This window comes from Schistocerca piceifrons, chromosome 5 (assembly GCF_021461385.2).
Source record: "Schistocerca piceifrons isolate TAMUIC-IGC-003096 chromosome 5, iqSchPice1.1, whole genome shotgun sequence".
Classification (NCBI taxonomy): Eukaryota; Metazoa; Arthropoda; class Insecta; order Orthoptera; family Acrididae; genus Schistocerca; species Schistocerca piceifrons.
In genome coordinates, this window is record NC_060142.1 from 262,047,501 (window position 1) to 262,065,561 (window position 18,061).

General features: G+C 37.8%; 1 protein-coding gene across 4 annotated transcripts in view; it reads left to right on the forward strand.

Annotated features, from left to right (window-relative positions):
• The window catches only part of LOC124797847 (poly(A) polymerase type 3), a 196,748-nt gene that overhangs the window by 130,862 nt on the left and 47,825 nt on the right, over positions 1 to 18,061 (forward strand). For all 4 annotated transcript variants that reach the window (XM_047260903.1, XM_047260905.1, XM_047260902.1 and 1 more), the window contains 2 exons: positions 1,764 to 1,931; positions 13,135 to 13,269. In XM_047260903.1, coding sequence (XP_047116859.1) covers positions 1,764 to 1,931; positions 13,135 to 13,269 — 303 coding nt within the window. The remainder of the gene's footprint in view (positions 1 to 1,763; positions 1,932 to 13,134; positions 13,270 to 18,061) is intronic.

Sequence of the window (18,061 nt, forward strand, 5' to 3'; positions counted from 1 at the left end):
CATGATCTCCACCACGACCGATCAATCGGTTTTCCAATCTCCTGTTTAAGAAATGCCGAACATCATGATGGAAGTGCGGTGGAGCACCATCCTGTTGAAAGATGAAGTTGGCGCTGTCGGTCTCCAGTTGTGGCATGAGCCAATTTTCCAGCATGTCCAGATACACGTGTCCTGTAACGTTTCTTTCGCAGAAGAAAAAGGGGCCATAAACTTTAAACCGTGAGATTGCACAAAACACGTTAACTTTTGGTAAATTGCGAATTTGCTGCACGAATGCGTGAGGATTCTCTACCGCCCAAATTCGCACATTGTGTCTGTTCACTTCACCATTAAGAAAAAATGTTACTTCATCACTGAAAACAAGTTTCACACTGAACGCATCCTCTTCCATGAGCTGTTGCAACCGCGCCGTGGGGGACTGATGACCTTCGCTGTTTAGTCCCCCTTAAACATCCCAACAACCACCACCAACCGCGCCGAAAATTCAAAGCGTTTGACTTTGTCATCGGGTGTCAGGGCTTGTAGCAATTGTAAATGGCAAGGCTTCTGCTTTAGCCTTTTCCGTAAGATTTTCCAAACCGTCGGCTGTGGTACGTTTAGCTCCTTGCTTGCTTTATTTGTCGACTTCCGCGGGCTACGCGTGAAACTTGCCCGCACGCGTTCAACCGTTTCTTCGCTCACTGCAGGCCGACCCGTTGATTTCCCCTTACAGAGGCATCCAGGAGCTTTAAACTGCACATACCATCGCCGAATGGAGTTAGCAGTTGGTGGATCTTTGTTGAACTTCGTCCTGAAGTGTCGTTGCACTGTTATGACTGACTGATGTGAGTGCATTTCAAGCACGACATACACTTTCTCGGCTCCTGTCGCCATTTTGTCTCACTGCGCTCTCGAGCGCTCTGGCGGCAGAAACCTGAAGTGCGGCTTCAGCCGAACAAAACTTTATGAGTTTTTCTACGTATCTGTAGTGTGTCGTGACCATATGTCAATGAATGGAGCTACAGTGAATTTATGAAATCGCTTCAATCATTAGTAATAGCCCTGTATAATCTGTCTGATACCTTCTAGTATCTCCAGGATTCTTCCATGTATACAATCTTCTTTTATGATTCTTGAACCAAGTGTTAGCTATGATTAAGTTATGCTCCGTGCAAAATTCTACCTGACAGCTTTCTCTTTGATTTCTTTCCCCCAATCTATATTCGCCTACTATTTTTCCTTCTCTCCCTTTTCCTACTCTCGAATTCCAGTCACCTATGACTATTAAATTTTCGTCTCCCTTCACTACCTGAATAATTTCTTTTATCTCATCATGCATTTCATCAATTTATTCATCATCTGCAGTGGGTAGGGCTTTCATTTCACCACGTAACAAATATGAAATGAGCTTCCCTTTAAAACACTCAGCTAAGTGTCACTGCCAATCTCTACAGTTCGTGATCTTGCCTCTTGTACCATTAGTTCCATTTCACATAGAAAGAAGCAATCTGTCTAAGTGTATAGAGGTGCCGCAGGAGAATTACTTTTCTGAGATTAAAGTGAAACTTAGATTATTTTAGCCTATACAATATGTACAAATTATTTAATGGTATGGATGCATTGATTGTAGTACTGTAACATTTACTGATAGCAGTGTATTTTTTGATTAATGGATTAAATCTAAAAGTTGAATGTGTTCCTCATTCAAAATTTGTATATTTTGTTTCAGTTGTCTGTCCAGAAATGAGATTTACACCATAACAACCTGTAAACTACTTTTTCAGGCAAGTGGCACACCAGGCAGCACTCCACCACAGCAAAGGAATGGTGCTAATAATGTTTCTGTGCCTGCTGATGGTAGTGGTAACACAGCTGGCAAGAAACGTGTTTCTGATTCGTCACTTGATGGACTGCCCAAAAAACCAAGGACAACAGATGAAAATTCTTCGCATGTAAGTTATCCACAAGCCCTTTCAACTTTGTAAGCTTTCTCCAGATTCAAGACGATAGAAATGGAGGCAGCTGTGCCTATGATATGGCTGCATTTTGTTATTTATGTTGGGGAGGGGGAGGGGGAGGTGGTGGTGGTGGTGGTGGTGATGTATACACAAAAGAACAGATATGCACTCAGCTGCAGATTATGAAAATCAGCCTTTCAAATAGGTACTGGGCTCATACAATTATAGTTCGTGGTAATTTTAATGTGCCCTTGTTATGTTGGCAAAAATACACATTTAATGTAATTGTAAACATGAAAGATAGTCTGAAATTGTACTAAATGCTTTCTTTGAAAGTTATTTTGAGCAATTAGTTGAGGAGCCAACACAAAGCATATATTGTTGCAATAATGTACCAGACCTCTAGCAACAAACAGAGAGTATCACATCAAATACAGGAATTAATGGCTACGAGGGCATTATAGCGAGACATTACAGTAACATCGAAAGGCCACCAAAAAAAAAAAAAAAAAAAAAATATATATATATATATATATATATATATATATATATATATATATATAAAAAATTAAGAAGCATATAAAAGTTCACTTATTCCAGCCTAAGGGACAGTCATCATGTCTTCCATACCAACTGTGCAAGCATCCGCCAAATATGGCTTCATTTCAAAGAATAGTGGTGATGACAGTACACCAAGTAAATTATCAGTAGACACACATTCACAGCTCTCTGAGACTGCACACGTGTGTGCAAGTTGCACTTGCGCGCACGTGGTGTGTGTGTGTGTGTGTGTGTGTGTGTGTGTGTGTGTGTGTGTGTGTGTCTACTGTTGACAAAGGCCTTAATGGCCGAAAACTATGATTGTGTGAATCTTTTTATTGTGCCTATCGCGACTCGGCATCTCTGCTATATGATGAGTGGCAACTTTCCTTCTCTCATATTGTTACATTCAATCCTGAATTTTCCATTGTTTGATTTTCACCAAGTAAATTAGTAAGATGGAACAGGTCCCCCATGGTATGCAAAACAGTTCAGGCACAGTTGCAAATTCGGCAATAAAAGCATACCACATTACAGGAACACAGTATCTCCAACATGGATGGCAGTTTACATAAACTCAAAAAATAAAAATGTGGATTTCAGTGCAAGGTGCTCTTAGTAGTCTTCACAACAAAACCAACTCAAAATCTGGCAAAAAACCCAGAGAGATTCTCGTTGTACGTAAGGTACACCCCAAGGGCAAGAGACAATCAGTGTCTTCACTGTCCGATACCAATGGTAATTATTCTCGGCCATAATGGCTATGTTTGTGAACTGTGACTGTGTGGGATAATTATTTATTTCTAATTTCTGCTACCAGTCACTTTTTGATTTTAGTTTAATCCAACATAATAAAACATGTTTCGAACATGTTCTGTTCATCTTCAGGTGTTTATCTGTACATACAGAGAAATGTTACTTAAAAATAAACAGTCTTAAACTAGATTATCTAATTGTTTGTTACTGGAGCAGCTGGTGTGGCATTTGGGGGGGGGGGGGGGCAGTGGATGGCTAGAAATGGAAATCAGTGATGTCTTTTGCTGGTTTTTTTCCTTGTGGTTGACTATGTATGATATCACAACCTGTATAGGATGCAGATAGATTTGCATCGGTTATGTGTTATGAAAATAGTGTGAAAGGCTTTTATATGACAGTTGATCACTTACAATTTCATCATCTTCTTGCTTCACTTGTATCACTCACTGGTGTAATGGCGGAGATGTTGATTAATATTACGCTATTGCACATTGCATTTTCTCACTGATGGCCAATGTAATTTGTTGCACAAATTGCTTTGACATACATGTAAACGTTATGCACACAAAACAAGATGGCGGACTGTAGCATGTGAGTCTGTATCAATTATCGAGGTTTTTGTATCGATATTATTGGTACTGACAGATTTGTAGTCCTATACAGGCTGTGATATTATACATAGTCTACCACAAGTAAGAAAACCAGAAGAAGACATCACTGATTTTGGTTTCTAGCCACCCACTGCCCCCCCCCCCCCCCCCCCCTCAAGAATGCTACACCAGCCGCTACAGTAACAAACATTGGACAAAGAGTTCTAGATTAATTTAGTTTAAGACTTTATTTTGGAGTAACATTTCTCTGTATGTATGTATAAATGCCTGAAGATCAACAGAACATGTTCGAAACGTATTTTATTGTGTTGGATTAAACATAAAATGAAAAAGTTACTGGTAGCAGAAATTAGAAATAAATAATTAACAATGGTAATGCTACCATTGGCAGTGCCCACCAAAGCAGAGTTAATAAATACTGTCTTCTGAAATTCATTCACCAAGAGGATGCAGTAAATAGTCCAAAATTCAAATTAAGAACAGCTGCCAACATCAGTGATTTTGTAGTAGATACTTTGTGTACCGAAGCTACGTAAGTCACTTTAGAAAGCCAAGCTTTTGTGCTCCAATTGTATTACTGTGTAGCACATATTAGTAGGGACCGGAAAATGTAGGGTATGTTTGTGGAGAAATTCACTTCTTTTGGACACACAAATGAAGGAGGTTATCAGCTTACGTGTGACTGTTTAAAAAACAAAGTGGTTATTGGGGAGATTTTAGACTGAAATTTTTGCTGTTTCAAAAATTTGAATATTTTCTTTCCAGATTGGCCATTCCCATTTTCCCCACCTTCCAACAAAATAGTGTTTTTTTTAAAAAAAAAAGAAGCAGCAGCATTTTCCTGTCAACGAATAGAGTGCTGCTCTGATTTAAGGTGTTTCTTTTTATTATTTTTCTTTTTCCTACCCAGCTCAATAACCACAAAATCAGCAGGACATTGATTTCAACCTTATGTGGTCTTTCCTAGCCATCCGATCCATACCTGATAATGCTACAGATAGAATGGATTTGGTACTTAATGTAGCAGTAGAACTGAAAATACTCGATTAGGGGAAGACTTTCGGCCTGGTTGAAATATGTTGCCAGGTTTTGTTTTCTGGTTGCTATTGTGCACATTGCAGACTCCGACGGTTGACTGCAAGCGTAAGAATTTTGACTGCTTTAGCGTAGAGTTACACAGGAGAAACAAGAGTCACCTTCCTCTCGCAAGGTTTCTAACGGTGACAGCAGAACTTGTCATATTGATTACTGATTGATGGACCAGGATTACTCTCATCAGTTATTTCAAAATAAGTCAGGAAAACAACGATCAATATACAACACACAGTGTTCAATAACAGCTACATCACAGTTGCTTGCTAAGACTGGCATTGTTGTAAACAAGGTCGTTCATGCCTGACTTCTACTGATACTTAACACATTCACAGTTACTCTCATCGGCTAAAACTGCCGCTTTAAAGTGCAGTGCATTACACTATCTTTTGAACTTCAGCTAGCAGACAAACATTTGGTATGCATTTCTTCATTCTAAGATGGTGGACCCCATGGCTGACTTATCTGTTCCACTACGCCAGATGGATCTTATAAGAGACTATTCAGCGGCCCACAACTGATGTGATACCAGATAATTGAACGCACCTATGTATCATTGCGCGATCCCATCCCCCCTTCCCGGACATGTTTTTATTCATATTATCTTTCTTGTCTGGAGTTTCTCTGATGCTGTGCAATACCCATAACTGAAATCTTGCTACTTTTCTGATACTTGTGTGCTGAAAATTAACCTGTTTCAAACTGTCTATGATAAAATAGTTCATCTGGATACGATTCACTATTAAATAGCGTAACTATGAAATTTTGTGTTTTTGCATTTTGAGGCAGCATTCACATATATATTTGCATTTATTGCAAATGTGAATTTTTCAGATCCTTACCAATTAGGTTCCTTTCGAAGTATGTTGCTGAAATAGTTCCATTTTAAGCAATCATACACAACTGCTCACTTGAAACTTCCTGGCAGATTAAAACTGTGTGCCCAACCGAGACTCAAACTCGGAACCTTTGCCTTTCGCGGGCAAGTGCTCTACCATCTGAGCTACCGAAGCACAACTCACGCCCGGTCCTCACAGCTCTACTTCTGCCAGCTCAGATGGTAGAGCACTTGCCCGCGAAAGTCAAAGGTTCCAAGTTCGAGTCTCGGTCGGGCACACAGTTTTAATCTGCCAGGAAGTTTCATATCAGTGCACACTCCGCTGCAGAGTGTAAATCTCATTCTGGAAACTGCTCACTCGATTGAAGATCTGTACCTGGAAAGTTGCATGGGTCACACCAATATGCAATAAAGGAAATAGAAGTAATCCACTGAATTATAGACGGATATCATTGACGTCAATTTGCAGTAGGATTTTGGAACATATACTGTATTCCAACATTACAAAGTACCTCAAAGAAAATTGACTATTTACGCACACCAGCACTAATTCAGAAAGTATTGCTGTTGTGATACACAACTAGCTCTTTACTTACACGAAGTAATGAAGGCTATCGAATGGGATCTCAAATTGATTCCACATTTCTAGATTTTCAGAAGGCTTTTGATACCCTTCCTCCCTACCAGCTTCTAATTAAATTGGATGCCTATGGAATATTGTCTCAATTGTATGACTGGAGTTATGATTTCATGTCAGGAAGATCACAGTTCATAGTAATTTTTAGGAAGTTATCTGGTAAAGCAAAAGTGCTGTCTAGCCCCCCCCCCCCCTCCCCAGGAAGTGTTACAGGCCATCTGCTGTGCTTGACCTACATCGGTGACTGAAGAGACAATCTGAGGAGCCCTCTTAGATTGTTTGCAGATGATGCTGTAATTTACAGTCTAGTGAAGTTATCAGAAGATTAAAAAGAATTTGCAAAATTATTTGTCAAGCTATCTGCATAGTGCAAAATGTGGCAATTTTCACTAAACAATCAAAAATGTAAGCTCCTCCTGATGAGCACTACAAAACTTTTGATTAAGTCATAAATCACGCAAATTTAGATTAGAGATTAGATTAGATTAGATTAATACTAGTTCCATGGATCATGAATACGATATTTCGTAATGATGTGGAACGAGTCGAATTTTCCAATACATGACATAATTAGGTTAATTTAACAACATACTTAAGTTAATATAACAACTTTATTTTTTTGTGTTTTTTATTTTATTTTTTTATTTTTTAAATTTTTTTTTTAAATATTTTTTCTCTTAATTTATATCTAAAAATTCCTCTATGGAGTAGGAGGAGTTGTCATTCAGAAATTCTTTTAATTTCTTCTTAAATACTTGTTGGTTATCTGTCAGACTTTTGATACTATTTGGTAAGTGACCAAAGACTTTAGTGCCAGTATAATTCACCCCTTTCTGTGCCAAAGTTAGATTTAATCTTGAATAGTGAAGATCGTCCTTTCTCCTACTATTGTAGTTATGCACACTGCTATTACTTTTGAATTGGGTTTGGTTGTTAATAGCAAATTTCATAAGAGAGTATATATACTGAGAAGCTACTGTGAATATCCCTAGATCCTTAAATAAATGTCTGCAGGATGATCTTGGGTGGACTCCAGCTATTATTCTGATTACACGCTTCTGTGCAATAAATACTTTATTCCTCAGTGATGAATTACCCCAAAATATGATGCCATATGAAAGCAATGAGTGAAAATAGGCGTAGTAAGCTAATTTACTAAGATGTTTATCACCAAAATTTGCAATGACCCTTATTGCATACGTAGCTGAACTCAAACGTTTCAGCAGATCATCAATGTGTTTCTTCCAATTTAATCTCTCATCAATGGACATACCTAAAAATTTGGAATATTCTACCTTAGCTATATGCTTCTGATTAAGGTCTATATTTATTAATGGCATCATACCATTCACTGTACGGAACTGTATGTACTGTGTCTTATCAAAATTCAGTGAGAGTCCGTTTACAAGGAACCACTTAGTAATTTTCTGAAAGACAGTATTGACAATTTCATCAGTTAATTCTTGTTTCTCAGGTGTGATTACTATACTTGTATCATCAGCAAAGAGAACTAACTTTGCCTCTTCAGGAATATAGAATGGCAAGTCATTAATATATAATAAGAACAACAAAGGACCCAAGACTGACCCTTGTGGAACCCCATTCTTGATAGTTCCCCAGTTTGAGGAATGTGCTGATCTTTACATGTAACGAGAACTACTTATTTCAACTTTCTGCGCTCTTCCAGTTAGGTACGAATTAAACCATTTGTGCACTGTCCCACTCATGCCACAATACTTGAGCTTGTCTAGCAGAATTTCATGATTTACACAATCAAAAGCCTTTGAGAGATCACAAAAATCCCAATGGGAGGTGTTTGGTTATTCAGATCATTCAAAATTTGACTGGTGAAAGCATATATGGCATTTTCTGTTGAAAAACCTTTCTGGAAACCAAACTGACATTTTGTTAGTACTTCATTTTTACAGATATGTGAAGCTACTCTTGAATACATTACTTTCTCAAAAATTTTGGATAAAGCTGTTAGAAGGGAGATTGGACGGTAATTGTTGACATCAGATCTATCCCCCTTTTTATGCAAAGGTATAACAATAGCATATTTCAGTCTATCAGAGAAAATGCCCTGTTCCAGAGAGCTATTACACAGGTGGCTGAGAATCTTACTTATCTGTTGAGAACAAGCTTTTAGTATTTTGCTGGAAATGCCATCAATTCCATGTGAGTTTCTGCTTTTAAGCAAGTTTATTATTTTCCTAATTTCAGAGGGAGAAGTGGGTGAGATTTCAATTGTATCAAATTGCATAGGTATGGCCTCTTCCGTTAACAGCCTAGCATCTTCTAATGAACACCTGGATCCTACTATATCCACAACATTTAGAAAATGATTATTAAAAATATTTTCAACTTCTGACTTTTTGTTCGTAAAGTTTTCATTCAATTTGATGGTAATACTGTCTTCCTCTGCTCTGGGTTGACCTGTTTCTCTTTTAATAATATTCCAAATTGTTTTAATTTTATTATCAGAGTTGCTGATTTCAGACATGATACACATACTCCTGGATTTTTTAATAACTTTTCTTAATATAACACAGTAGTTTTTATAATTTTTGATAGTTTCTAGGTCACTACTCTTTCTTGCTGTCAGATACATTTCCCTTTTCCGGTTACAAGATATTTTTATACCCTTAGTAAGCCATGGTTTGTTACAAGGTTTCTTACAAGTGTATTTAACTATTTTCTTAAGGAAGCAGTTTTCAAATGCATTTACAAAAATGTCATGAAATAAATTATATTTTAAATTGGCATCAGGTTCACGGTACACCTCATCCCAGTCTAACTGCTGTAGGCTTTCCCTGAAATTTGCAATTGTTAAATCGTTGAATCGTTGACTGAACGTACTACTTTGGAGGACTGTTTAGTATTGCTGAATGGAGCTACCAACCGGTCCCTTCTTCTTGTCAAGTTGTGCCACAAACTCCTCTTCTCCCCAATCTCATTAGTTATGTGATCTACCCATCTAATTTTCAGCATTCTTCTGTAGCACCACATTTCGAAAGCTTCTATTCTCTTCTTGTCCAAACTATTTATCGTCCATGTTTCACTTCCATACAAGGGTACACTCCATACAAATACTTTCAGAAATGACTTTCTGACATTTAAATCTATACTCGATGTTAACAAATTTTTCTTCTTCAGAAACACTTTCCTTGCCATTGCCAGCCTACATTTTATATCCTCTCTACTTCGACCATCATCAGTTATTTTGCTCCCCAAATAGCAAAACTCCTTTACTACTTTAAGTGCCTCATTTCCTAATCTAATTCCCTCAGCATCACCCGACTTAATTAGACAACATTCCATTATCCTTGTTTTGCTTTTGTTGATGTTCATCTTATATCCTCCTTTCAAGACACTGTCCATTCCATTCAACTGCTCTTCCAAGTCCTTTGCTGTCTCTGACAGAATTACAATGTCATCGGCGAACCTCAAAGTTTTAATTTCTTCTCCATGAATTTTAATACCTGCTCCTAATTTTTCTTTTGTTTCCTTTCCACCCGAGTAGGAAAATCAATAACGGGTGTCAAATTGAAAGAACCGAGTAATACTTCAAGGTCATTTTTCCTATTACCCTCTTTCAGAGAATCTACATTGAAGTCCCCACAAATAATAATTTGCTTCCCCCTGTCTGACAGATAGCACAACAAGGAGTCCAAATTTTTCAGAAATAGATGAAAATTTCCTGATGGGAACCTATATACAGTTACAATTATAAATGTGCCTTTATTTAATTTAAGCTCACAGGCACATGCTTCTGTATGTTTCTCTACACAAAACTTTTTTGTTTCTATACTTTTTGCACAATGATAACTTTTGACATATATGGCAACTCCTCCTTTCTCCATATTTTCTCTCATTACATGTGCAGAGAGCTTATAACCACTTACATTTACCTTATCCATATCAGTAACAATGTGATGCTCAGACAGGCATAGTATATCTATTTCATTCTCAGCTTCTAAATCTTCTAAACAAACCAGAAGCTCATCTACTTTATTCTTTAAACTCCCAATATTTTGATGAAATATACTTACATTATTTTTAATTATACTTTTATGAGAACCTTTCCTTATTCTAACATTTGCAGTACTCTCCTGTCTGAGTTTCTCATTGTGCTTAGGCCTAGTTCCTATACCAGTGGTCACATGGTGTTCAGAGAGGCAGATTATGTCAACTGGGTTGGGTGACTTTAATTCATCAATGGAATTACCTAGGACTGAGATACAACTTGGTGGAGATAAAATTTCTGGTGATTGGTGAAAATTTATAATTGATAGCTGTGATTGGTGATCCAATGTGCTAGAATTGTGCTGTTTAATTTCTTTCCTAAACTGAAGATTTGTTTCAATCCTGACCTCTCGTAGAACTTGACATCTTTCTGTCTTACCTATCCTAAAAAAGGTGCTGCTCCAACACCTGTAACCACTGGTATTTTACCATTCATGGCAGTGCCTCCCCCCCTTAAATTTCCTGCTATTACCCCAGCCAGTTTCCCCTTCCCTTTCCTGTTGAGATGTAGGCCGTGCCTGGTATAGTCCCACCTACTGAGATAATCAACAGGAACCACACCAATATGAGCCCCCGCACCCGACCCAAGCAGCCGTTCCAACTCCAAATTAACTCTCCCAACAGAAGAGTTCAAATGAGGCCGGTCATGGCGTCTCAGGACAGATACAAATTCAACATTGGTGTGTCTCGATGCCGACGCAATCTTTATCAGGTCACACTCTATACTGTACCCAGGATCTCTGTCGATGCTGTTCCCTGGCCCTCCCACAATAACCACGGTGTCTTCCCTGGTAAATCCTTTACAGAGTGAACCTAAATCCTCTGTCACCTGATCCAGACTAGCACTTGGTTTGAAAAAATTTGTTACCTGGTATTCTGGTCCTAATTCCTCCTGCAGAAGTTGGCCTACACCTCTGGCATGAGAACTGCCTAATAACAAAACTTCCTTCCTTTTCGATGACTTTCCTACATTCTTTTTCAATTTCCTATTGAAAGTTTGTTGTGCCCTGTCTACACCTACCTCTGCTTGAGGCTCATCAGTTTCTAACTGAAGCAACAGGTCAAACTCATTTTTGACATTCACCACAAAACTGTCAGACTTAGTTCTAGGCCTGTTCCTTCTGCTACCTGTTGCCACTTCCCACCTCTCTTTGCCCTTCTCCCTCCTTAACCTGTCCAGATCTTCCCTAGCCTGATCTAGCTAAGCCTGAAGGGCAGCAATTTTCCCCTCCTGTTCCACTATCTTCCTATCTCTGCTGCAAATCCTACATAACCACTGATGAGCCTGATCCACTTTCCCAACACCCACGCCACTGCAGTCCCCCCAGTGAAAAAAACTACTGCATCCATCACACCAAACCCCGGAACTAACAATTCTACGGCAAGTCAGGCACTTCTCACTCATGGCAAAAATAATACTTTAGCTAGAATAAATCAATTAAATTACCGAAAATCAAAAAAGACGTTACAAGAATTAAGCCTATTCACAAATGTATATAAGCAAGTTTCTGATTTAAAATTCCGCTGTTTTTCTGAGAACTGTATTAAAACAACGAAGGTATACGCTATTTATTATATATTTCACTCGATGGAATGAAAAAAAGGACAATTAAACGAGATACTTTAACTTTGTTTCTCCAAAAACGTTATGAGAATTAGGCCTATAAACAAATGTATATAGGAAAGTTTCTGATATAAAGTTACGCTGTTTTTCTGAAATCTGTATTAAAACAATGAAGTTATACGCTATTTACGGTAGTTTACTTATTTGTTACCGAGAAACTAGTTAAATTACCGTGAAACAAGAAACAAACACGTTTACAAAATTTAAGCCTAAGCGCGACTTGGCGAAGTTACGATCTTTTCGTGTTTTCTGAAAAAATACGCAAAGAAAAGTCAAACCTTTAACGGCAAGACTAAAGTCATAAATCACGCAAATATAAAGATTGTACATTCAACTACATATCTAGACATTACAATTATGAAAAACTTAAATTGGAACCATTACATGGAAAATGTTGTGGGGTAGGCAATCTGAAGATTGCTTTTTATTGGCAGAACACGCAGCATATGCCACAAATCTACTGAAAAGGCTGTCTGCACATTACTTTTCTGTCCTCTTGTGGGGTATTGCTGTGCTGTACAGTACAAGATGAGATTGACAGAGGACTTGAAAAAGTTCAAAGGAAGGTAGCTCTTTATAGGGGAGACTTACATTGTACAAGTTAAATTGGCTGTGTACAATATTTCTGGGAAAAAATTTAAATAACTAATTTTCTCCTCTGAATGTGAAAGTAGATTGTTTGTGAGCATCACCCACCTACATAGGGAGAAGTTAGCTTCACAATAAAATAAATCAGAGCTTGCACAGAAAGATTTGTGTGTTAATTTTACCCGTGTGCTATTTGAGCGGTATGGTTGAGAAATAGCATAAAATTGGGTCTGTGAACCCTGTACCAGACAAACTGATGTGATTTGCAGAGTAGTCATGTAGATATAGATGTATACCAACTGTGAATGGTACATAAAAAAGAAGGGACCATGGGTAAATTAGTCTGGCATTCGTCACTACACATTGTGGAAGTGACAGAGATAAAGTGCTATATAATTTATATAATTATTTTCTTAATTTATAATAATTTATATAATTTGAAATTACTGGGTGACTGTACATGTTTGCTTCTTTTCTATGCATAGGGTGATGAATCCCCAAGCAGTTCAATAGTAGTTCACTGTTGTGAGGATTCCAACTCTGTGGATGAACGTGGCCTTAGTGGAGAAGAGTTGAGAAGTGAAGAGGATGTTTCTCAGGACATCTCAATCAACCGAGAGGTACAGATAACACCTGGTACTTTCATAGGTTCACGAGTCACATTTGTAAGAAATTGTTCTGGATTAGTCATACAACTTCATACAGCTGTGTAACATGTTTTTATGTCCAGGTGGTTGGTGATCAGGAAACACTGTTGAATTTGGAATTTTGTAAAGTTGATCAAAACTGCAGATAATTATTATTTAATGTAATGCTCTGTAACACTGTCATGGAAGAGTGATTTTTATTATTGTTATTTCGTATCACAGCTAAAAAGTTATATTTTCCACTGCTTGTTCATACAGCTATACAAGCTGACATGATTAATTTAAAATTTTGTTTCACTTGTTGTTCCTGGCAGTTTTGTCATATGTTAGTGGTTGTACATGTTGCAGATAAGTTGCATAAATGACTTTGGCTTTTCCCCAGGCTGAGCTACGCGACTGGAAGTTGTGATAATAAAACAATGTTTTAATGTTGAACAGTTGAATTCTAGGAGCCAGGTGTCCCAGACCGAGAGATATTGGGCTATCTCCAACAAACCTCATACCAACAGATTGAATTCACAAAAACTGATATCTGCTCCTTTAATAAAATACAAAGTGCACTTACTCTTTAAACACACACACACACACACACACACACACACACACACACACACACACACACACACACACACACACACACACACACGAGAGAGAGAGAGAGAGAGAGAGAGAGAGAGAGAGAGAGAGAGAGAGAGAGATTAAGTGTGATGGAAGAATGTAACTCGAAGAATGTATTAGCACAGTTTATTGTGCTAGAGTTTTTATGAAAGTAAGCAGGAAGCAATTCTGAATTGGTTGCTTGGGGTTAAAATTACTTTATGAAGTGTTCAGTCTTCTTGTGTAAGTTTCATCAATGTTGTTTTGTACATTATTGTAAATTGGAAAATGTGCTGGTCAGACCAGGTGACAGTGTTCGAAGTACACACTGTGAGGCACAAATTTTCCATTGTGTAGAATGTAAAGTGTGAATCTTGAAAAGTTCAAATGAAGTAAACATTGCTTGCAAGTTGTATAACAAATACGGGATGGCCAAAATTAAACTGGCTTGTTGAATATTTGTAAGTCCAACCTAAAATAAGTTGCATAGTGTGAGGATCCTTTATCCTCACACATCAAAGGGATTTGTTACTTTTTGGCATATTTTTTATTCTGTCCAGTGGTGACATGTGGCAGTAATTATGCGTCAACAGTTGTTTAAGCTGTGTTCAGTGGTAAAAAAAAAAAAGTCTTTAGTATCAACAATGTTTCAGGATTTATCATTGTTGTTCGCACTGGGTGTAAGATTTGAAAAAAAAAAAAAAAAAAATCACAAAACTACCAAAAACTTCTTTACTTTGGGTTTATTAATGCTCTTTGCATTAAGGGGCCTTCCTTTAATTTGAGGTAATGGTGTCTGTGACTTCAAGATGATCACTTGACCGAAACTGGTTGTCGATAAATAAATGCACATTGCAGCAGCTTTTGGTGGTTTTGTGATGCCATGTTTTACAAATACATTGAAGCTGTGCTGCACTGTGTAAAGAAGATATTTTCTAAGATTTGAATGAGTTGTTGCAGCTGGTCAGTAGCATTCTTTAATTAGTCACGTCAAAGTTTGTGACAGAGATGATGTTTTAATGTGGAAGAATTTCTCAAAAGTCATGCCGTACAAGCATTTTTCAGGCATCTTGTATTTACAGTTGTTGGTGTTTATGTAAGAAACAGCATAACAAAAAATAAGTTTGTTATTCTTAATCAACTATTTGAACTTGCAGCCTTCATAGTCTATATCATTGTCCAATTCTACTTACAAAATTTCACAACACCATTAAAGCAAACTACAGATTTATGACCCACAGTTTAAGAAAGTATAAGGTAGGGTTAGAGTAGAAGAGGATTAATATGGCATTACCATTTCAGTGGAATTAGTACCCTGGTTTATGTGCTGAGACAACTTTTGAACTGCTTGTATCAATTTTTACAGTTCTGTTTGCTGTTAGATTGTTCTCACAAAACACCAAAAACACTTCTAAGGCTTGTTTTAGTTGCACCACTCTGTACATTAATTGACCAAGAAATTTTGCATTCATGTGGCCGTGTCTAGTTGGAATAACATTTCCTGTTTATGCTTACCATAATTGACCTACAGAGCTGAGAAAAATTTAAGAAAAGTAACATAGCTCGATGACACTTGGACCATGCATTGGAAGAACTGCTACAGTATAGTACATAACATAACTAAGAAATATGCAAACAGAAATGAAATTCTTATTACAAAAATTACACTGAAGCTGCTGTGATTTATGATGATCCTGTGGCCATTACAAAAGGCAGGACATGGTTCTTCATAAAAAGTGTGATCGCCACAGATGTCAGTGCATGCTCTGCAACACCCACCCATGCTGGCCACAAGATTGGTAAGGTTATCTTGTTATAGGATGTTCCATTCCTCCATCAGTGCAGTTGAAACTGCTTAATGGTTATTTGTGCATTTGGATGCGTTGCAATACATCTCTCCAATGCATCTCACTCATTTGTGCATGTGGACGTTCTATGATACGTCTCCCCAACACATCTTACACGTGCTCAATGCGATTTAAGTCGGGACGGGTCAGCAGTCCCCTAGCTGAAGAGTTTTTCCAAGAGCTGCTCCACCTGTGCAGTTCAATTTGATCACACATTGTCATCCATAAAAATGAACTTGGGGCCGAATGTATCCAGAAAAAGACATATATGGGGAAGGATTACAGTCACAGTAATTTTGAAAGTGTGCCTTGCTCAAAGATTCGGAGGTCAGTATGCCCTACAACTTTATGCCTCCCAATACCATAACACCTGTACCATCAAAACAATAATGTACCACAGTGTTCCTGGGTGCATTACGTTTTCCCACCACTCGCCGTATGAGGGCCCAGCATTGTTGAACGTCATCTATTTGGTGGTCTAGGTGTTACGATGGAGGAGCTCTTGGAATGAGAGGATATTCAGCAAATGGAGGGGCATGCATGTTCCCCAAATTTAAATACCATCGAGCGCATGTGGGATGCGTCGGGGAGACATCTTGCAGCGTGTCCACATGCACCAATGACCATCTAGCAACTGTGAACCACGCTATGGAGAAATAGAACATCCTACCACAAGAACTCCTTACAAATCTTGTGGCCAATGTGAGAGCATGTTTGCAAAGTGTGCAGTGCAATGATCATATACCCTATTGGGATCTGTATCCCATCTGTTGTGATGTCCAAGGGACCATCATAAATCACAGTGACTTCAGTGTAATTATTGTCTTTGAATGCAAATGCCATTTCTGTTCATCTCATTGGATTTTTATTTCAGTTACCTTCTGTACTGTAGCAGTTCTCTTTATCTGTGTGGCTCAGTGGTAAGTACCAGACTACAAATCAAAAAGTCTCTGGTTCGACACATGATCAATCCAAGTATATTTATCCATCACATATCACATCTTTCGCCTCAGGCTGTTTATGTGAAAAATTCCGAGTGACACCGTTGTTCAGAATCCATATTAAACTGTAGGTCCCCCTGTAAGTAGCTAGGTAAGTCAGTTCAAAGGTTGGAGGAAGCAACAGAATATCACCTCCAGGAGGACCATGCCTAGTAAAGCACTGTAGTGTTCGAAACAATCTCTAGATTGATAATTGCGTTAACTACTTATGGCCCAAGTGTCAGACTATGTTACTAGGTAGTGACATGCTATGTGTAAGTTACTTCTGTCTGTAAGTTTTGCACCTCAGTCTATAAATTATTTGAGTCCGTAATTTCTGTTGACCTCACTGTTGATACTTAATGCAGCATAATAATTATTAGGAAAATAGTTTCTTATTTGCCACTGTGCAACATATTATTTTTCATCTTTGCATACATTCACAATCAAAAATTGGTGAATGATGGTAGGTAGTGTATTTTTTCCTTGTAATGATTTAAGTTGCCACTGTTTTTAATATTTGGAATGTCCATTAGTTGTATCAACACAATAATGCACTTGCGCTTCATATTTCAGTAATGCATGTACTGTGTGTCAGTCAGCAATGTAAAAGACTGCTCAGAATGTCATGTTGGAGCATTACTCAGGACATCAGCACTTGATCAAGGTTGAAAAGGCAATATCAGTATGAGGTGCACAAAACTTCACTATATCACAGTGACATGGTGTATGTGCAAGATATATGAGACCATCCACATACAGTGTGTGGGTTGAAGTCAAATGAATGGGACTGCCAACAATAGAATCACAGTTTTATGCATTGTGCATTAGGTAACTGCATCATTTGTGTTTAGCCTTGTCATTTTGGTGCTCCTCTGTGACGCAAGTACACCCTTGACACCTTGCATCACATGCATTGATTGTTGACTAAGCACTTGAATTGTGGCTTCACAATTGTAAAAAGATACATCATCATTCTCATTTGAAAATGTTGCTGTATTCATGGTGGTGATTTTATTGTCTGTGCGAAGCAATTTGTAATTATTGCAATATGGCCAACACTTATGGATGCCTTTGTTTTCTACTATTCATTTTTGGCCCTTGTTTTTTAAAAAGGATTTGTAATATTCTTACAGATTACCGTATTTACATCAGTATGAGCTAATAACTATTATAGTTGAAATTTGTATGAAAATTAGTGACAGATTATTCCAGTTTTATTCAGCTTATTAGCATACTTGTTGAATATTAATAATATCTTCTTTGGAGTAGATCTGAAAAATGTAGACATAGATTAGATAGTGGTTCCTTTGTTTGAGACCGTTGCAAAAACTTGTTTTT